This window comes from Corythoichthys intestinalis, chromosome 8 (assembly GCF_030265065.1).
Source record: "Corythoichthys intestinalis isolate RoL2023-P3 chromosome 8, ASM3026506v1, whole genome shotgun sequence".
Taxonomy (NCBI): Eukaryota; Metazoa; Chordata; class Actinopteri; order Syngnathiformes; family Syngnathidae; genus Corythoichthys; species Corythoichthys intestinalis.
The window spans coordinates 31,712,603-31,734,300 of NC_080402.1; the positions used below are offsets into that span (position 1 = coordinate 31,712,603).

Here is a 21,698-nt window from a genome sequence, read left to right on the forward strand (position 1 = left end):
GAAGTTGCCTTTATGTGCGTCGTATCAACGTGCATTTTTATTTAATACAATAATTAATATATATATATATATATATAAAATATAATTATATAATTTAAAAAAAAATTATTATTAAATTTATTAGGATCATGGACGCTCCCACTTGGGGAAAATATATACATATATCCTGTATATACATACAGTAATATAATAAAAAAATATATATATATATGGAAACAGCACTGGCCTGCTTACTGTAATCCATGACTGCACTAATGTTAGTTACTTTATATTATAAAGTATTATTGTATTATATACATATAATAGTATACTATAAAATTAATAATATATATTTATTTAATTTTTGTTACTGTGAGTATGTGTGCCTTTCATTCAAAATAACTGTGGTAATATTTCAGTGTGCCCTCTACTTTATCTATTTTCAGGTTAAAACAAACAAAAGTTGAACAGTTTTTCCCCTCCCCAAAAAATGCGGAATGCACACCAGAAAAAGCATCCGAACTCGCACAAAGTATTCTCAAAATGGTTGTCCGGGACATTGCAATTCATCTTAACATTTAGAACAATATAGACAATGACATACCACAAAAAGAGTAAGAATTGTTTTGACTCCTGTTAAAAAGGTGAAGTCACAGTGTTTCCGTTTACATTTTTTTTTGCACTAGTTAATGCCAGCAGCATTTGACATCATTGTTTGTGATTTATTATTGATATTTAAGTTATTTATTTATTTATTTATACTTAAATAAAGGATTTAGGTGTTCCAAAATGTTTTTTGTGAATTAATAAGCTTCAACAAAAAATGTCATTATTAAAGTAGTAAAAAAAAATATATATATATATCACATTAGTCGACTAATCGTAAAAATAGTCGGCTGACTAATCGGGAGGAAATTAGTCATTTGGGACAGCCCTATAATCAATACATGGTAGAGTAGGCATTATACATTGCGATACATGAGCAGCTTTTTTTTTCTTTTCTGGTCTTCACATGAATTTTCTCCCCAAAAGTCATTGATTGGACATAACACTTAGGTAAAGTTGTCGATCAATTGTGAGTTCATCAATTCTGTCCAGTGAACTCAGCAACCAGTTCAGCAACTCCAATATACACAGTTTTTACAGTTAAAATCAAGTGGACAGCATGCACATATGACAGCAGCTAATGTCCTACATTTACGTTGGGGCTTATTTTTAGGGCATTTAACACAACTATTCCTCCACCTAGCATTGTGAAGAATGTTCACGATCTAAAGTCAGTGCAGCGCCTTTAATTCACTTTACAATGCATACTCACATCATCATTGAAGCAGCAGACGCATTACCGGGAAACGCAGAACTGGAAATAAAAGCGAGCAGTTTCCAAAATAAAAGTGCTGCTCTAAATAGAAAGTAAATTAATTAAACGGCTGAACAAAGTTCTCCTTGAGGTGTTGCGTGCAGACAGTAACTGTGGTCTGCAGGGGTCACCAATTATAGTAGACAATCACTCGCGTGGGTGCGCCCCTAGCAATTTGCCGCCCCGGGCGACCGCCCAACCCAACTATGTCAGGAAACGCCATTAGCCCATGCATACATTACAACAATAACTACTACTATTACTACTACTACTACAACGACTGCTACATACAAGCAGACATTTCAACATAACTTAGACTTTAACACAGCTATTTTTTGCTTTAGTTACATCCCAAACATCAGAATAATATTTTCCTTTTGCAAAATAACATAAACAACAAGACAAATAGAGCTTTTGATAGCAGAGTAACAATTTATTTACACATAACTAACTGAGAGATGACGCTGTTGTGGCCGCGACAGCCAGGTAAACTTTTCCCTCATCGCCGCCTGTCTCATAAAGGTGGATTTTTTTGAGTCTCTTCGGGGTCTGCTCGGCGAGCAGCACGGACTCAACGGCATCGTCCGCTGCACTGGTGGTCCCGGTCGTTCTGGTCCCGGTCGTCCAGCGCCTGGCATCCCGGGCGTTGTCTAGGTTGCTCTCCATTCAGTTATCTTCCTCCGGCCCGGCCGTTCGTTGCCGTTGATTCGGGTTGTGGGTCTTACCAAATGCGCTACTGCCCTCCAGTGGCCAGTTTTATTGCTTTAAAATGGATTTTCAGCTTTGTGCTTTGGAGCTAAATTGAATCAGAACCCAGAGATGTCTCTTGTAAAAAAAAAAAAAAATAATAATAATAAATAAATAAATAAATAAAAGACGTATAAATACTTCTTTGGGACACTGAAACAATTAAAAATAGAATGTATTTATACGTTTTTGGGAGCAAATTAGTTAATAGGGGGCCTGTCTCCGTGAAAGCTGACCGAGTGGAAACACAAAGAGCTTTTTACTTTGAAAATTCTTGTGAATAAATTCTTAAATATCTGAATTCTTTATGGATATGGACGTAAAACAGTCTCGATTCTTGGTTGAAAGCAAAAAAAAAAAACGGGCAGTTAGCAGTTATTTTACGTCAATATGTTGAATGTGCTGCTAGTCTTTAAGCCACTCTGGCGCCGCCTTATCGCCACAAAGAGCATTTTATATTGACAATTCTTGTGAAGAAATGCGTAAATCCCTGAATTCTTTATAGATATGGACGTAAAACAGTCTTGATTCTTGGTGAAATGCAAAAAAAAAAAAAAAAACGGGCAGTTAGCATTTATTTTACATAAATATGTCGAATGCGCTGGTAGTTGATAGGCCACTGTGGCACCGCATTATCACCACAAAGAGTTTTTTACGTTGAAAATTCATGTGTATAAATGCTTAAATCCCTGAATTCTTTATAGATATGGACGTAAAACAGTCTTGATTCTTGGTTAAATGCAAAAAAAAAACAAAACAAAAAAACGGGCAGTTAGCATTTATTTTACATAAATATGTCGAATGCGCTGGTAGTTGATAGGCCACTGTGGCACCGCGTTATCACCACAAAGAGTTTTTTACGTTGAAAATTCATGTGTATAAATGCCTAAATCTTTTAATTCTTTATAGATATGGACGTAAAACAGTCTCGATTCTTTGTTAAAAGGGCAAAGAACCGGGCAGTTAGCATTTATTTTATGTAAATATGCCGAATGTGCTGCTAGTCTTCAAGCCACTGTGGCGCTGCCTTATCACCACAAAGAGCTTTTTCCGTTGATAATTCTTGTGAATAAATGCTTAAATCTCTGAATTCTTTATAGAAATGAACGTAAAACAGTCTCGATTATTGGTTAAAAGCATAAAAAACCAGTAGCATTTATTTTACGTAAACATTGCAAATTGTCACGCCAATTTCGTAACAGTTAATTTCTCCCATTGAGGTTTTTTCACAACATTTCAAAATGCGTGCATGGTAAGAAAAATACAATAATTACTTTGAATCCTCAAACAAATCACTCCTGAGACAATCCTTCCTGTTTGTATGCGGTACAGCTTTCGTTCTTTTTCAACCTAAATCCGGCGTTGGATCGCTGCATGTTTGAGAATAAATGCGACCGACTTCGACCAACTGAAGCGGAGTATGGGACGGCCCCCTTCTTGGAGGCGTGGTGCAGTGTCTGTGGAATATGTCCCGTCCGTATCATTGTGAAGTCTATGTATGAAAATTAAATAATAATCATCCATCACTGTATAGGAATATTTAATAAGATCATGTGTGTTTCATTGTGTTGTAGCTTTGTATAACTACCCAGAAACAATGACAATTATTCTAAATTGAATACATATATTATAATAATATTGTGAATATTAACAATTGTAAGGTTATTATTAATATAAGTATTGGCGTGAAAAGAAAATGCAAAGTATCATTTAATAAATTAAATATGATATAAATGATACTTTAATGGTCACTGTTTCAGTATATGTGCGACACAACATTTATTTTTGTAGTTTTTATCAAATTCATTATTGCTATTCTCATTTTAAAATGTTGTTGCTCTTATATAAAATGTAATAATAACTATTTTCATACTAATAATACAAATATTTCTTTCTCATCATCAAATGACTACTACAGACAAAATGTAAACGTATGACACCAATGAAACGATAATAAACTCTTGGACTCTGGTTTCAATATTACCTCTCTATCATTATTGTTGTTGTTGTTAATTTCACTGTTATTTCTTTTTTCTTGGTAAATGGAGTTAAACTTGTATAGCGCCTTCCCACCTTCAACGCGCTGAAGACAAGTACATGTACGCCATCATTACTTGAATAAATGGACCAATTCTTGTATGTCATGAATTTTTTTCTGCGTAACTAATTTACCATTTCATTAATACACAGTTAAAAAATAATGATATAGAATTATGCTGATGATTTCAAAAGTTTGTTTTGCCCGGAAATGTCTTGTAGGTTTTTGATACTTGATGTGGTTTTGCATCCCGTCTTATAGGCACGTCATTGTCAAACCAGCACAGTAAAATAGGTCATATAACCCTTTGATGTAAGTGAATGGACACCCTTGTCTTAACCTTACTTTGCACCTAACACACCTTGTCGAAGAACAGACGTGAAGCCCCTTTGTCACAACTGGCTCCTTTTCACTTGCAACATTTAAATAATATTCAAATGGCTCACTATGACTAGTTGTTGACCAACTTTGCGGTACACACAAATGTCACATGGGCCACTCCAAAATACGGTATTATACTTGAATACAAAAATATTAAGTAATGCTTTAGTTGAATGCAACAAAAAAACAAACAATAAAAGACCCCCCAAAAATGTGTTTTTGTCACATTGCATCAACTGAATGGCCATTGTTTACTTCTGGCGTTGGCCACCATGCAGGGCCGGCCCAGGCCATTATGGGGCCCTAAGCAAAATAATGCAAAGGGGCCCATATTTTTGGCCCGCTATTTCGTCACGGTGTACTGTGAAGCCCATACATGCAATCCAACCCATACGTCCATATTTTGTATATTAATCAGATTTTGTTGCACTGCATACTTCAAACTTCTCACCCCAAATGATTGTCAGTACTTACAGTAGATAGCGCCAAACCTTTTTCTAAAAGAGGAAAGAAAGAAGGAATAACTTTTATTTTTTTAAGCTTGTAATCAAGTATCAAAAATCAAATAAAGCAAACTGTAGGAAACAAAATAGAATATAAATTAAACAATTGCCAGATTGAGGGCACCCTATTCGTCAGGGGCCCTAAGCAGCTGCATAATCTGCGTATAGGCTGGGCTGGCCCTGCACCATGGGACATTATAAAACAGACATGAACTGTGGGCTCAATTTTCATGCTCCGTCTAAATCTAGAACAGTGCAAAGTGTGCGTCCAGAAAACGTGTGTTTTAGCTGGATATACAATGGGGCAAATAAGTATTTAGTCTACCACCAGTTGTGCAAGTTCTCCTACTCGAAAAAGATTAGAGAGGCCTGTAATTGTCAACATGGGTAAACCTCAACCATGAGAGACAGATTGTGGGGGAAAAAATCACATTGTTTGATTTTTTTGAAGAATTTATTTCCAAATTAGAGTGTAAAATAAATATTTGGTCACCTACAAACAAGCAAGATTTCTGGCTGTCAAAGAGGTCTAACTTCTTCTAACCAGGCTCCACTCGTTACCTGTATTAATGGCACCTGTTTTACCTCATTATCGGTATAAAAGACACCTGTCCACAATCTCAGTCAGTCACACTCCAAACTCCACTATGGCCAAGACCAAAGAGCTGTCGAAGGACACCAGAGACAAAATTGTAGACCTGCATCAGGCTGGGAAGACTGAATCTGCAATAGGTAAAACGCTTGGTGTAAAGAAATCAACTGTGGGAGCAATTATTAGAAAATGGAAGACATACAAGACCGCTGATAATCTCCCTCTATCTGGGGCTCCATGCAAGATCTCACCCAGTGGCGTCAAAATGATAACAAGAAAGGTGAGCAAAAATCCCAGAACCACACGGGGGGACCTAGTGAATGACCTACAGAGAGCTGGGACCACAGTAACAAAGGCTACTATCATTAACACAACGCGCCGCCAGGGACTCAAATCCTGCACTTTCAGACGTGCCCCCCTGCTGAAGAAAGTACACGTCCAGGCCCGTCTACGGTTCGCTAGAGAGCATTTGAACTTGCACAATTAGTGGTTGACTAAATACATATTTGCCCCACTGTAGGAGTGAAGACTGCCGATTCCTTCTGAACTGATGATTAGGCTTTTTGTATCCCCCTTATCAGTTGCATGTTGGTCGGTATACTTCGTCCTCATCTAAGGAGAAACTGGTTTGCTCAATTGATTGTTGAATCGTGCTTGGTTTGAGAAAGTACAGCAGAGCTATGACAGGAGTTTGGCTATTGAGATCTACGCAGTGAAATGGGCAGTTGGACAATGCCCTTTTTAAAAACCCCAGTAGACTTGAAAGCAAGATGGTACTTCCTGATTCAATGATTCATAATGCAGCACTGTCTTGCAAACCTCAACTGTCCAACCACTTCCCCGGTCATTGGATGTTTGAGCCAATCAGGAGAAAGAGGCAGAAGCTTTAGAAGTGACCATGAAGCAGCTATCTGGTCAATAAATCATCAATAATCGATTTATAATCGAATCGTAGCCTCCTAATCCTAATCGAATTATTAGGTGCCCAAAGATTCCCACCTCTAGTATTCACTGTCACAAACGTTTCCCACCAGCTATTAGAGTTAACTCGAGCGTATTTAGTGTGTCTAGCGGTGGTAAAACGTGTTTTTTTTCTCTCTGGTCTGCGTTGAGAAAGAGAGTGTGTGTATAGTGTAAACATGATACGAGTCATACACACGTGCTTTTTATGGAAAATAATTCAATTATTTTTGTTCTGATGGTAATAATGTTTAGCTGTGGCTGTGGGTTTAGGCTCACCTCAAGGACTTCATTTATTTTCATTTCATTTTGAATATTTTTTTTCTTAACATTATATTTATGTTCCAATTTGCTAATGTTTTGAAAAATAAAAATCCTGTTCAATGAATTTTTTTTTTTTTTTTTAAACCCAGATATTTCAAAGAAACACATTTTAGAGCTGTCATTGCAATACTGCGAAACCATGATATTTTGGCTTAAGGTTACCATACTGTCAGAATATCATACCAGCACATGCCTAGTACTCGTTTGCTACATAACAATTTACTGTGTGTTGAAACCAACACTCCCACTTCGGCAAATTCCAAAATATGTGGCATTGTCGACATTCTTGAAAATACATTTGCTTCATGTTTTGCACTGTAGCGTATGGCCCAGGTGAAAAAAAAATAGGCCATCCAACCTCATTTTTGCTTTCAAAGTAAACATAAAACAAAAAGAGAGAGTTGGTTTTGTAGTCAATTGAGACATGCTTTAGGAACTATGGTAACATAACAGCAGCACAAGCATTACTGTGTGATTTATAAAGAAAAACATCCTCTTTTTCAGTCGTTAACAGACAATATGTATTTGTATGTGGTGTGTCATGTGAGGAAGTAGTACAGCTTCCATAGAAAAAATGAATGGCTAGGTGGCTGTGTCTTTATCATATTGCCAAATTTATTCATCCTGATCCGTCTGCACAGAGCGTGAGGCAACATGCAGCACACCTCTTGCACCGAGGACAGGATTCAGCACGCTCTGGACCGATGCCTGGATGGACTGAGGCAAAGTCCCACAGCAGCACATCGCTGGGATGGTAGGTACATTCGTGCGTGCGTGAAAAAAAGTCCATTTATAACAAAAACAGGTTTATTTTTCTAGATGTAAAAGTCCTCGTAGTGATCAAAGGCTTACAGTGTTGAAAACGAACAAGCAGTTAACAGTTTGAATTACAAAGGACCCGGAGTAAAAGATACTTCTGAATTTCATGGAAAGGCGTGGTGATTTTTGTCATGTGAAAAAAGTGATCCCAAAAATAATAATTGAGGATTAAAAAAAAAAAAAAATTACAATGACTTTGTAATTCATTAAATTCTTTTTTTTCTTTTGATTAAATTTTCAATATATGTATGCTTCTTTCATTGTAGTCACTTGAAATATACTAAAATTAGAAAGTCTTATGAAAATGTTTTGTCATTTTAGTCAACTAAAATCAATACAAAAACACATTATTGTTTTTATTGTTTTGTATTTTAAAGGGAGTATAAATGCCACTTGATGAGTAGGACTAGGATATAATACAATAATGCAATATTGTCTTTTTTTTGTTAGTTAGATGGCATTGTAAAATAATGTTTTCAGAGTAAAATATATTGATATTTGATTATTTTGCTAAATTTAAAATTAAAATCTATTATCTTCATAGTATTCATTGGGTTTCACATCAAAAGTTTTTGTTTTGAATATTTAAATTATGATGGCAAAATAATCTCCAATAAAACAAAAGATAATCACATTTACTGGTTATTTCTTTTATAATTATATAGGTAAATAAATGCGTTAGATGATAGAGTCATGTCAATACTTGCCAGGAATATATTATTTCTAACTGTCATACAATTAAAAAAAAAAAAAAAAAAAACATGAATAAACATTTAAACACCTTAAATAAAGGCATTATGTCACATATTTCACTTGTATAACATGTCACCGAAGGGTCAGCATTACAACCACTGGAAAATGTATAGTTGTCCTATTCTACTCAACTGTTTTAAATTTTTTTATCTTTAAACTAAGGATGCATGACCTACCAATACCTACACTCTTCTATGACAGGGGTCAAAAAATGACCTCTATTAGAATGACATATTCAGTTATCACGTTTTATTCGCATTTGGTAATAAAACAATCAATCGGGTATCAAAAATTGTCAACTCAAAACCTATTGTCTGTTCGTCTTTCTATTTAAATATGTGCACAGAGGACGGACAGAGAATAAACATACAGTAGGTCTGGGGAACATAAGGAAGCCTACGTATTGGTACACACACAAATGTCTTCTCTGTGTGTGCAACTATTCCATACTACCTACTTCTGGCTTTGATCAATGCAAACAAGAATACTGGATTTTAATCAGCAATTGGTGGTGTTACAAACTTTGTTTATTGGGCACATCGGGCATCTCTTTCTCTCCTGTTGGGCCTGTGTGCTTTTCCTTTGTTGTTGGATTTGCACCTTTCTTCGTCTAGCGTTTGCAGGTGTAGTTGCCAACCATATTATCTTACATGCATGTTACCAGTCCATCAACATGCAAATTGCAAAAATAGCTTATATGTTAGCTTCACATTAGTAAAACAACCCCGACTTACCCCAAAATTAACAGTCTACATCTAAGCAGCCCATCAGCACAACACATACACACACACACTCGCCCACTTCCGTCCATGAAAAAAGAATCTCCTACACATTACTTTGTAGTAGGCCTAAACAAACTTTGTAGTTGGTAGTAAGACAACTAGCTAACAACAAAGTAGGCTAATTGATGACAATAAAACTTAGGCTATATCACAGAATAGTCATGAATGTGGACATAAAGTTCATAAATGAATTAAAAATACTGTACTTACATGTACAGTGGGGCAAATAAGTATTTAGTCAACCACTAATTGTGCAAGTTCTACCACTTGAAAATATTAGAGAGGCCTGTAATTGTCAACATGGGTAAACCCTAACCATGAGAGACAGAGTGTGGAAAAAAAAAACAGAGAATCACATTGTTTGATTTTAAAGAATTTATTTGCAAATCATGGTGGAAAATAAGTATTTGGTCAATACAAAAGTCCATCTCACGACTTTGTTATGTACCCTTTGTTGGCAATAACGGAGGCCAAACATTTTCTGTAACTGTTTACAAGCTTTTCACACACCGTTGCTGGTATTTTGGCCCATTCCTCCATGCAGATCTCCTCTAGAGCAATGATGTTTTGGGGCTGTCGTTGGGCAACACAGTCTTTCAACTCCCTCCACAGATTTCTATGGGGTCGAGATCTAGAGACTGGCTAGGCCACTCCAGGACCTTGAAATGCTTCTTACGAAGCCACTCCTTTGTTGCCCTGGCTGTGTGTTTGGGATCATTGTCATGCTGAAAGACCCAGCCACGTCTCATCTTCAATGCCCTTGCTGATGGAAAGAGATTTTCACTCAAATATCTTGATACATGGCCCCTTTCATTCTTTTCTTTACACAGATCAGTCGTCCTGGTCCCTTTGCAGAAAAACAGCCCCAAAGCATGATGTTTGCACCCCCATGCTTCACAGTGGGTATAGTGTTCTTCGGATGCAATTCAGTATTCTTTCTCCTCCAAACACGAGAACCTGTGTTTCTACCAAAAAGTTCTATTTTGGTTTCATCTGACCATAACACATTCTCCCAGTCCTCTTCTGGATCATCCAAATGCTCTCTAGCGAACCGCAGACGGGCCTGGATGTGTACTGGCTTCAGCAGGGGGACACATCTGGCAGTGCAGGATTTGAGTCCCTGACGGCGCATTGTGTTACTGATAGTAGCCTTTGTTACTGTGGTCCCAGCTCTATGTAGGTCATTCACTAGATCCCCACGTGTGGTTCTGGGATTTTTGCTCACCGTTCTTGTTATCATTTTAATGCCACGGGGTGAGCTCTTGCATGGAGCCCCAGATCGAGGGAGATTATCAGTGCTCTTTTATGTCTTCCATTTTCTAATAATTGCTCCCACAGTTGATTTCTTTACACCAAGCGTTTTACCTATTGCAGATTCAGTCTTCCCAGCCTGGTGCAGATCTACAATTTTGTCTCTGGTGTCCTTCGACAGCTCTTTGGTCTTGGCCATAGTGGAGTTTGGAGTGTGACTGACTGAGGTTGTGGAAAGGTGTCTTTTATAATGATAATGAGTAAAAACTGGTGCCATTAATGTGTGCCAGTAACGAGTAGAGCTTCGTTAGACCTCGTTAGAAGAAGTTGGACCTCTGTGACTGCCAGAAATCCTGCTTGTTTGTAGGTGATCAAATACTTATTTTCCACTCTAATGTGGAAATAAATTATTTAAAAATCAAACAATGTGATTTTCTGTTTTTTTTTTCCCCACTGATTTTCTGTTCCCCCCCCCACACACACATTCTGTCCCTCATGGTTGAGGTTTACCCATGTTGACAATTACTGGCCTCTCTAATCTTTTCAAGTAGGAGAACTTGCACAATTGGTGGCTGACTAAATACTTGATTTGCCCCACTGTATGTTGCTGTGTAAAAATGATCCCTGGGCGGTGAGACTGTTGGCATCAGATATGTAAGTGTGATAGTAAATGTATACTGACGGTTACAGTTGATAAGAATCAAAGGTTCCTAGTGCTCACTCTTGAGATTCCATTGGAAAGGTTTGGGGTAATTTTTCACTTATTGAAAAGTGGCATAGTGATACAAAAACTGCAATTTCCTAAAATGTATCATTTTTTGTGTGCAATGGCCTCAAGTTACAATCATGTTTTATGAGGAACTCCTGGAATATGAAAATCCAAATACTTTTAATTTCAAAGATTTTGAAAAATAACAACCCTTGAGGTCATTGTTGGACTCCACTTATGTATCTAAGGGTTAATAATGATGTATGGTTTGTAAGTATGACAACTTGTCAACACTATGACTTCAGGTTTATATGTGTCAGTGGGTGCTTGGGGAAGTTACATTGCCTGACATCTGGGGGAAGTGGTGGCAATGACAAAAAGCTTGTGTGGGTGCGTGGGGAGATATCATACAGGAAAGTTTCCTGTGCTACACGTCAAAAGGGCTTCCAAGGTAGACTGTGGCTTTTTGTAGAAGTAACAACTCAGTACCTACAATCGCACCTGGATATGCCTCCAATTAGGTAAATACTGTTTAAATGCACAAACTCTATTCAATCTAGATATTATCGGGATATTGGACAAAGGAAAAACATGTTTCAATCATCATTTTCTTCCAAGTAATACCCCCCCCCCCCACACACACACACACACAAACACAAAAAAACACCCCAAAACATTTTCAAATTACAATTTTAAATTACTCTTTACCCATACCTGCCTCCAATATTAAGTGCATATCACATTCTAGTGCTGATGTGCTCCGTTGGCCAGTCAATGAACCGGTGGAGCCTAGAGGAGCTGGTCAAGAGGGACCCTGACAACTCCATCATCCTCTTGCAGCAAATCCTGAGGAAGACCAAAGAGGTACAGTAAAACAGATCAATACATGCAGTACAGACGCAAAAGTCCATGGATGAACAGTGAGTGTTTTTGTCAACGTGTATAGGTGCAGGAGAGGTGTCAGTATGAGCTGGTGGCGGCACTTGCCATCATGTTCACGTCCACGCTGCTGCAGGTACAAATACTTCATCGCATCATCCCTTTTTTATCCTCACATCCTTTCACACATAGTACATCTTTTGTTTGTTTTTCTTGATTAAGGCATAATGGCTATTGTTTTCCATTTTATTAGACAACAGTTTCAGTTTATACAAACATATTAGCGAGTCACAAGTCATCAAATTTTGAGGTGAAAAAATGTAAAGACATTTAGTCACACTTGCGGTAAGGGATGCTGTCAAGCTGAAGAAGGAGTCCTACCGGGCCTTTTTGGCCTGTGGAACTCCAGAAGTAGCTGACAGGTATCGGCTGGCCAAACGGAATGCAGCTTCGGCGGTCCCTAAGGCAAAAACTCAAACATGGGAGGAGTTCGGCGAGGCCATGGAAAACGATTTCGAGGAAATTCTGATCCACCATCCGACGTCTGAGGAGAGGAAAGGAGTGCACCATTACCACTGTGTATAGTAGAGATAGGGTACTGCTGACCTCGACTCGGGACGCCGTGAGTCGGTGGGGAGAATACTTCGAGGACCTCCTCAATTCCACCGACATGCCTTCCTTTGTGGAAGCAGAGTCTGGGGACTCCGAGGTGGGCTCTCCTACCTCTGGAATCGAGGTCCCTAAGGTGGTTGGAAAGCTCCTCTGTGGCAAGGCCCTGGGGGTGGATGAAATCTGCCCGGAGTTCCTAAAAGCTTCAGATGCTGTGGGGCTGTCAAGCCTGACACGTCTCTACAACATCGCGTGGACATCAGGGACAGTGCCTCTAGATTGGCTGACCGGGGTGGTGGTCCCCCTTTTTAAGAAGGTGGATCGGAGGGTGTGTTCCATTTATAGCGGGATCACACTCCTCAGCCTTCTTGCTAAAGTCTATTCAGGGGTGCTGGAGAGGAGGGAATTCAAATCTCTGATTCAGGAGGAGCAGTGTGTTTTTCGTCCCGGCTGTGGAACAGTGGACCAGCTCTACACCCTCGGCAGGGTCCTCGAGGGTGCATGGGAGTTCGCTCAACCAGTCTACATGTGTTTTGTAGATTTGGAGGTGTTCGACCTTGTGCCTTTGGGAGTCCTGTGGAGGGTGCTCTGGGAGTACGGGGTACCGAGCCCCTTGGTAAGGGCTGTTCAGTCCCTGTACGACCGGTGTCAGAGTTTGGTCCGCATTGCCAGCATTAAGTCGAATTCGTTCCCAGTGAGTGTCGGACTTTGCTAAGGTTGCCCTATGTCACCGATTCTGTTCATAATTTTTATGGACAGAATTTCTAGGCACAGCCAAAGCGTTGAGGGAGTCCGGTTTGGTGGCCTCAGCATTCCATCTCTGCTTTTTGCAGATGATGTGGTGCTGTTGGCTTCATCAAGCCGTGACCTCCAACTTTCACTGGGGCGGTTCGCGGCTGAGTGTGAAGCGGTTGGGATGAAGATAAGCACCTCCAAATCCGAGACCATGGTCCTCAGTCGGAAAAGGGTGGCATGCCCTCTCCGGGTTAGGGCTGAGATTCTGTCCCGAGTGGAGGAGTTCAAATATCTTGGTCTTGTTCACGATTGAGGGTATGAGGGAGCGGGAGATCGAGAGACGGATCGGTGCAGCATCTGCAGTGATGCGGACTCTGCACCGGTCTGTTGTGGTGAAGAAGGAGCTGAGCCAAATGGCAAAGCTCTCGATTTACCAGTCAATCTACGTTCCCACCCTCACCTATGGTCATGAGCTGTGGTTCGTGACCGAAAGAACAAGATCCCAGATACAAGCGGACGAAATGAGTTTCCGCCGCAGGGTGTCCAGGCTCTCCCTTAGAGATAGGGTGAGAAACTCGGTCATTCGGGAGGGACTCTGTGTCCAGCCACTACTCCTCTGCGTTGAGAGGAGCCAGTTGAGGTGACTTGGACATCTGTTTCGGATGCCTCCTGGAAGCCTCCGTGGAGAGGTGTTCCGGTCATGTCCCACCGGCAGGAGGCCCTGGGTACGACCTAGGACACGCTGGAGAGACCATGTCTCTCGGCTGGCCTGGGGATGCCTTGGGATCCTGCCGGAGGAGCTGGTTGAGGTGGCTGGGGAGAGGGAAGTCTGGGCTTTCCCTGCTAAAGCGGCTGCCTCCGCGACCCAACCCTGGACTGAGCAGTAGATGATGGATGGATGGATGGATGGATAGTCTTTTTGTTTGTATTGCTGTCAAATGTTTCAACAAGGTAGGTTTGACCCAAAAAGGGTGAAAACAAAAAGTAAAATATGTTTTTTGTCTTTTTCAGACACCTTACTGTCCTCCTGACACTGAGCTTCTAGAAAGAGCCACGGAGGTATTCCGTACCTTCCTCACATGGCCGGAGCCTTACTGCAGTGTGTGTCGAAACCTGCTCTCCACACTACAGCTGGAGATGAAGGCTCCAGGTATATATTTTGTTCTAAAATTTACTCCATCTATTCTTGAAATGTTATAAAGTAGTGCCCGAATGATTATTTCTCTTCCTCAAAGGGATTTCCTTTCAGAGACTGGTGCGAGAAGAGCAAGATCTGAACACCAACTGTCAGTCCTCAAAGACCATGTACGTCCACGTTAATCTCTATGTATTCCTCTGAGCTACTTCTTAACAGCACCAATCTGTTAATTAAAGATGAGTTTTTTGATTCATTGTTTAATTTTGTTTTCATTTACTGGCTTTTACTCTATTTTTAATTGTAATTCTCGTGTTTAATTTGCTGTCTGTTTTGTAATTCAACTATTAATAGAAAAAACTGATCATATTTTTGTTGAAATATTATATTATATTATATTATATTCATCATACATCATACATTTAATTTCGATTTAACCCATCATATATATCTCTTGCACATTATTTACATTGTGTGATCATAACTCAAATATTGTTAAATTTGATCGTTTTTTTTTTTTTTCATTTCTCCATGGCTATACTGTATACAGTATATTTTATTCTTTTTTTTTTCTTTTTTTTTTAATGTATTATGTTTTATTCACATTTGTATTTTAATGTGCTGTTTTTTTAGGTACTCTTTAAACTTAAATTTTATTACTATTTTTACAAATAGTTTTGGTTTTTGGTGGGTGCGGCTTATAGTCAGTTGCACGTTATAAGCCCAAAAATGATGGTTTTTTTTTTGTTTGTTTTTGTTTTTAACTCAAATTGTTATTTCATATTTTCTAGTTTCCTTTACAGTTTACAACCTGTACTCATTTGCACTAAAGTTATCGTTTTTTGACAACTGCAGGACGGTGCTGCTTATGAACCCAAGCGAGGTGCCTTCTGACTTTCTGTCAGTGGCCGAGCAACTCAGTGGCGTTCAGCACTCGGAGAAAGACACCTACATCACTCTCATCAAACATGCCTTCCAGTCCACACTTGGCAACAAGTATCCCCTCTACAGTATCCATGAAACCTTGCAAGTAGGTTTTCAATTAACAGCCAGCTTTACAAGTCAACATTGATATTTGACATCTGTCAATGGCAGTATATGAGTGGTTTACAAATGAGCAATTGGATTTTAATTTCCCTCCCTGCATGGTTATTTAAGTGTCGTTCTTTATAGAACATGTTTTCCTATTATATACTGTACATAAAAGTCCACATTTGTGTAGTGTAGCATTTTAGATATTAATAAAAACCATAGATTTCGCCATCAGTTGACGGGGCTTGAGGCCGACTAATAGCAATATTTAACATATCATGTAAGTTTTTGCCCGAAATAGCGACTTCGTTTTTTTTTTTTTTTGTTCAGTGCAAGTTTTCAACAGCAAACAAATCACTCCATTTTCACATCAGAAATGTAATACTTTAGAAAAGCATGCTGAATCCTCTTAATTTTACTCAACAAAAGCAAAATTTTCATTTTTCTGGATACAATCTCAACAAGGTTTAATTCCGATGGTACTATTGCCTTAGCATGTCTTGCAGGCTATCTGGCCCTCGTCGTTTTTGGATTGAAATGTCACCTAAAATAAAATAAGTTAAAATAACATATTAATTTTTTGTATGGACGCAGAAATGTCTAAATTACAATTTTTTTTTGCCAAAAAACAGACAGTTGGCCCAAAATTACCTGACCTATTGTGTTTGTCTACAACATGGTGGCCATCACAAAACAAAGAGCTTTTTAAGTTGAAAATTCTTGTAAATAAGTGCGTACATCCCGAAATTTCTATAGATGTGAACATAAAATAGTCTAGATTCTTGGTTAAAAGCAAAAAAAATGGGCCGTCATTCATTTTACTTAAATATTTCAAGCTAAAGTTACGCTATTGTGTAATCCAATGTGGTGGCCGTCACAAAACAAAGAGCTTTTTAAACTGAAAGTTCTTGTAAATAAATGCGTAAATCCCATAATTTCTATAGAAATGAATGTAAAACAGACTAGATTATTGGTTAAAAACAAACAAACAAAAAACGGACAGTTATCATTCATTTTACGTAAATATTTCAGGCTAAAGTTACGGTAATTTTTTCCCATTCATTTTTTTTCACAACGTTTCAAAGTGCATGCATGGTGCTATTTTATATAATAATTATCTTGAATCCTCGACCAAATCACTCTTGAGACACTCCTGCCTGCTTGTATGCAGTAAAACGTTTGTCCTTTTCCACCTAAATCCGGCATTCGAATGCAGCGTGTGTTTGAGTTTATAACCGTGAAAGCTGCACGACGCTCTGCCTGGCCCGGCCCGCTTACGGGAAGGCGTGGCGCGATGTCTGTAGGAGCTGTCAAATCAACTGATGGTGAAGTCTATGATAAAAACCTTAAGGAGTGGTTATTTATTAAGTTACACATGTTTGAGGCTTAAATAATGGCTTTAATTCAAAAGGTAAGCACAAGCAAACAGTTGGACGCATGAAGCTTTTTATCTTTGCTATTGTTATTTAGAAAATGGTTATACAACTTCATCATTTACAGTGGGGCAAATAAGTATTTAGTCAACCACTAATTGTGCAAGTTCTCCTACTTGAAAATATTAGAGAGGCCTGTAATTGTCAACATGGGTAAACCTCAACCATGAGAGACAGAATATGGGGGAAAAAAAAAAAAATCACATTGTTTGATTTTTAAAGAATTTATTTGCAAATCATGGTGGAAAATAAGTATTTGGTCAATACCAAAAGTTCATCTCAATACTTTGTTATGTACCCTTTGTTGGCAATAACGGAGGCCAAACGTTTTCTGTAACTCTTCACAAGCTTTTCACACACTGTTGCTGGTATTTTGGCCCATTCCTCCATGCAGATCTCCTCTAGAGCAGTGATGTTTTGGGGCTCTCGTTGGGCAACACAAACTTTCAACTCCCTCCACAGATTTCCTATGGGGCTGAGATCTGGAGACTGGCTAGGCCACTCCAGGACCTTGAAATGCTTCTTACGAAGCCACTCCTTTCTTGCCCTGGCTATGTGTTTGGGATGATTGTCATGCTAAAAGACCCAACCATGTCTCATCTTCAATGCCCTTGCTGATGGAAGGAGATTCTCACTCAAAATCTCTCACATGGCCCCATTCATTCTTTCCTTTACACATATCAGTCGTCCTGGTCCCTTTGCAGAAAAACAGCTCCAAAGCATGATGTTTCCACCCCCATGCTTCATAGCAGGTATGGTGTTCTTCGGATGCAATTCAGTCTTCTTTCTCCTCCAAACACGAGAACCTGTGTTTCTACCAAAAAGTTCTATTTTGGTTTCATCTGACCATAACACATTCTCCCAGTCCTCTTCTGGATCATCCAAATGCTCTCTAGCGAACCACAGACGGGCCTGGACGTGTACTTTCTTCAGCAGGAGGACACGTCTGGCAGTGCAGGATTTGAGTCCCTGGCGGCGCATTGTGTTACTGATAGTAGCCTTTGTTACTGTGGTCCCAGCTCTCTGTAGGTCATTCACTAGGTCCCCCCGTGTGGTTCTGGGATTTTTGCTCACCGTTCGTGTTATCATTTTGACGCCACGGAGTGAGATCCTGCATGGAGCCCCAGATCGAGGGAGATTATCAGTGGTCTTGTACGTCTTCCATTTTCTAATAATTGCTCCCACAGTTGATTAGTTTACACCAAGTGTGTTACCTATTGCAGATTCAGTCTTCCCAGCCTGGTGCAGGTCTACAATTTTGTCTCCTTGGCCATAGTGGAGTTTGGAGTGACTGACTGAGCTTGTGGACAGGTGTATTTTATACCGATAATGAGTTAAAACAGATGCCATTAATACAGGTAATGAGTGGAGCCTCGTTAGACCTCGTTAGAAGAAGTTAGACCTCTTTGACAGCCAGAAATCTTGCTTATTTGTAGGTGACCAAATACTTATTTTCCACTCTAATTTGGAAATAAATTATTTAAAAATCAAGCAATGGGATTTTCTGTTTTTTTTTTTTTTTCCATATTCTGCCTGTCATGGTTGAGGTTTACCCATGTTGACAATTACAGGCCTCTCTAATGTTTTCAAGTAGGAACTTGCACAATTGGTGGTTGACTAAATACTTATTTGCCCCACTGTACAAGAAATACAAATTAATTGGTTTCTGTAATTTTAAAGTGGTATTGAATTTGTTATCTGATTTAGTTTGGAGTCACTGGATATGAAATTTAATCTAGTTTAATCGTGAATGTTAAGAAAATGATAGACGCTAGCCATTAATAGCCATTAGTCATTTTATTCAAATAAATTAAAGCAAAATTTTAACACTTTTAATGGGGGAAAAAAGACAAGCCAGCCTGACTTTTGCTTTGTACAAGATATATGATAGGTCTGATGTTCTGTTGTTTGGGCTGGATTTCAAAATCAAGGCTAGAGGTAAGTCTTACAACCACAGACTGAATCTGAAAGAAACAATCACAGAAGTACGGATATGAAATAAACAATACGAGCAATACGACTCACGTCCGTCGGTTATAATCAATTCGTAGTTGACACTTATGACATGCAGTCGAATGACTGCACAGATGAAAGATAACGGCCATTTTTGTGGGAAAAATGGTGTATTGTTGTGTACAGTACTTGTTTTTAAAAAGAAAACACTAAAAGTTCATTCGAAAGTGCGGAGTTGGGTCTGCCTTTGAAAAAGTCTGACCTTATGTGCTGTGATTGATGAAACAGATTGGATCGGAGAGGGAAGTCAAACTGAAACCACAGAACACTACACCTGCATACCAAACCACATATTCACAATGAATGGGCAGTTATGCGTGAGAAACGTTAAAATTAGGGCTGCAGCTATCGATCTAGTTAAGTTTTAAGTTAGTCTAAACTATAAGTCCTGATAGGATTTTGAGTTTTTGCAGTGTTCAAAATAAATGCTGTGCTGTATTGGAGCACATTAGGCACCAGTGCTACTTGGTGTTTTTTCCAGCAATGACTACTGAGCTCAAATTGACAGTTAGCATTATTAAGTTTTTATTTTACATCCTAATCACTCTACAGCGCTGTGTTCACAGATTAAATAAAGCCTGTATGTAAGAGTTAGCCACGCATCGACAGTGGTCATAATGAATAGAAACCTAGCCCTCCGCAGGGATAACGTTACGTGAGCAAATGACGGTAACGTTAATCTTATTTATGAGCGGTGAGAAGTGTACTGCTTTAAGATGGCGGCTGTTTTATTAACGCCGCAGAGTTGGTCATTTCGCATCTAGTTCTACGTACATGTGATATCTATGACACGCATCAGACGCTTCATGCTACGACCGTAGCAACATGCGGGCATAGTTTTTAGCAACGTATGCGCAGTTTGTAACGGCTGTCGGCTGCAGTAAGGTATTTTTTTTTTGCTTCTTCCTCTACGCACGTGACGTCAGCACGTTGTCCCGCATGAAAAGTAGTCCGGGAAAAACGTGATGCTTAGAGCTGGCAAAATTAAATGATTCCTCGAGGTGAATAAAATTACTCGGATCAGTTTTTAAACTCGAGTTACTCGAGTTGCTCGAGTATTCGTTTCAGCTCTAGTTAAAATGTCATGTTTTTTCATTTGTTTGTCTAAAATGTGTTGGAAACACATTACATATCATATATTAATAAAAAAAATAAAACTGGTTTTAATTTTTTTCTTGGAACTTTGTTTCGTCGTCATAAAATACATAAACCCTGCAATTATAAGAATAACTTAATCTGTGCAGGCAAAAGGTGTTGTTGAACTGGGTGAGATGTTCTCCACAATCAGCGGTGTGTTAGAGACTGCTGCAGCCATGAGTGACCCTCTGGAGGCACGTGGTCACGTAATAGAGGAACTAGAGCGGTTAAGGGAAAGGCTGCATATCCCTGCATCCAATGGAATGGCATCTGATGGTAAAATGTCTGAAAGTCAAAAATATGTTGCCGTTACTACTCTCACATTGCTTGATTGTCACTGTTTGTTTTCCTCCTGATAGGAATGCTACAGACGCTCCCAATCCCCACAGCCAAGTGTCGCATGTTCCACTGGGAAAAAGATAACTTTGGTAAATTATTTTATTATTATTTTAAAAAAGGAATTGGTTTGACATTCCACACAGCAAGTACAAAATTACGTCATTTCATACCCACAGATGTCCTTAATACCCTGCTGGAGGATGAGCCGCAGAACTTGTCCACGAAGGAGGATGACGATGAGGACATAGAGGACGATGAGGGACACGACAGCTTATCCCTAGTGTCGGAGTCTTACGCTCCGTCGTTCAACTCTGGAGCAGATAGTGACTTTTTCGAGGACTCCGATGACTCAGTCAGCTTGCCGAAGACTGCCAAATCTCCGGCTCGGCTCAGCCAGCACTTGTACCGCCTCCTTCGTAAGCCCAAGAGGTCGATAAACCGTGCCAAAAGTTTGGGATACACGGAATCCAAAGACTTTTCGGTGGTGCGAGAGATTCGTTCGAATTCGCTCCCCCACCATGTGCAACTACGCAGTCCAGAGCCCTCTTCCTGTCACGCGCCGCAGAATCAGACCGTCAGGCAAGTTTGCTTCAGGAGGAGGCCCATTCTCAGCAGCGATGAGGACGAGAACAGCACAACACTGAGAGTGGTGGTGTTCGGTGCGGACCATGTCGCTGGCAAGGTGGCGCGGGCCTACAACAGCCTGAGGCAAAAAGAAAGTGCTTGCCCTCGTCTTAGCCGGGCCTTCAAAATACAGTTCTACTTTATGCCTGTTAAGAGAGACTCAGCAGCGGGGCAAGCTTGTCTTACCTCTTCCAGCCCAAAAGGAGTCAATGTAAGTAGCAAGAATCTTTTATCGCTTTAGTGTTATTATTCTGATGATGATTACTGTACAAATATTTTATTGTGCATTTAAAAAGGGACTCAAAACACTTAACAAATAGTAAAATACCAAAATATAAGTATTTAAAATAAAAAAAAATAAATAAATAAATGTACACCGTGATCGCTCAGCAGGGTGACCATGCAAAGTTACTAATGTTCCTATTGTATTAGGATAGGTTCAAACCGCAGGTCTTAATGCACAAATCTGATTTTACGTGTTTTTCCGACTCGAGTGAGGCATTAATTTGATGGTCTGAATGGGAAAAGTCGCATAAATGTGGACCAATTCAAATCCGATTTAGG

General features: G+C 39.3%; 1 protein-coding gene and 1 long non-coding RNA gene across 7 annotated transcripts in view; one reads left to right on the top strand and one right to left on the bottom strand.

Annotated features, from left to right (window-relative positions):
- Positions 1-21,698, top strand: part of pik3r5 (phosphoinositide-3-kinase, regulatory subunit 5) — a 133,523-nt gene that overhangs the window by 99,842 nt on the left and 11,983 nt on the right. For all 5 annotated transcript variants that reach the window (XM_057843582.1, XM_057843586.1, XM_057843584.1 and 2 more), the window contains 9 exons: positions 7,526-7,638; positions 11,947-12,062; positions 12,145-12,213; positions 14,433-14,571; positions 14,657-14,726; positions 15,412-15,586; positions 20,279-20,447; positions 20,531-20,599; positions 20,687-21,345. In XM_057843582.1, the coding sequence (XP_057699565.1) occupies positions 7,539-7,638; positions 11,947-12,062; positions 12,145-12,213; positions 14,433-14,571; positions 14,657-14,726; positions 15,412-15,586; positions 20,279-20,447; positions 20,531-20,599; positions 20,687-21,345 (1,566 nt within the window). In that variant the 5' untranslated portion in view covers positions 7,526-7,538. The remainder of the gene's footprint in view (positions 1-7,525; positions 7,639-11,946; positions 12,063-12,144; positions 12,214-14,432; positions 14,572-14,656; positions 14,727-15,411; positions 15,587-20,278; positions 20,448-20,530; positions 20,600-20,686; positions 21,346-21,698) is intronic.
- Positions 10,964-21,698, bottom strand: part of LOC130920403 (uncharacterized) — a 50,469-nt gene continuing 39,734 nt past the window's right edge. The window contains exon 6 of one of the 2 annotated variants that reach the window (XR_009064144.1): positions 10,964-12,044. This is a non-coding gene — a long non-coding RNA (uncharacterized LOC130920403). Of the gene's footprint in view, positions 12,045-20,534; positions 21,214-21,698 lie in introns of those variants that run through there. The other variant, XR_009064145.1, reaches the window with a different exon arrangement.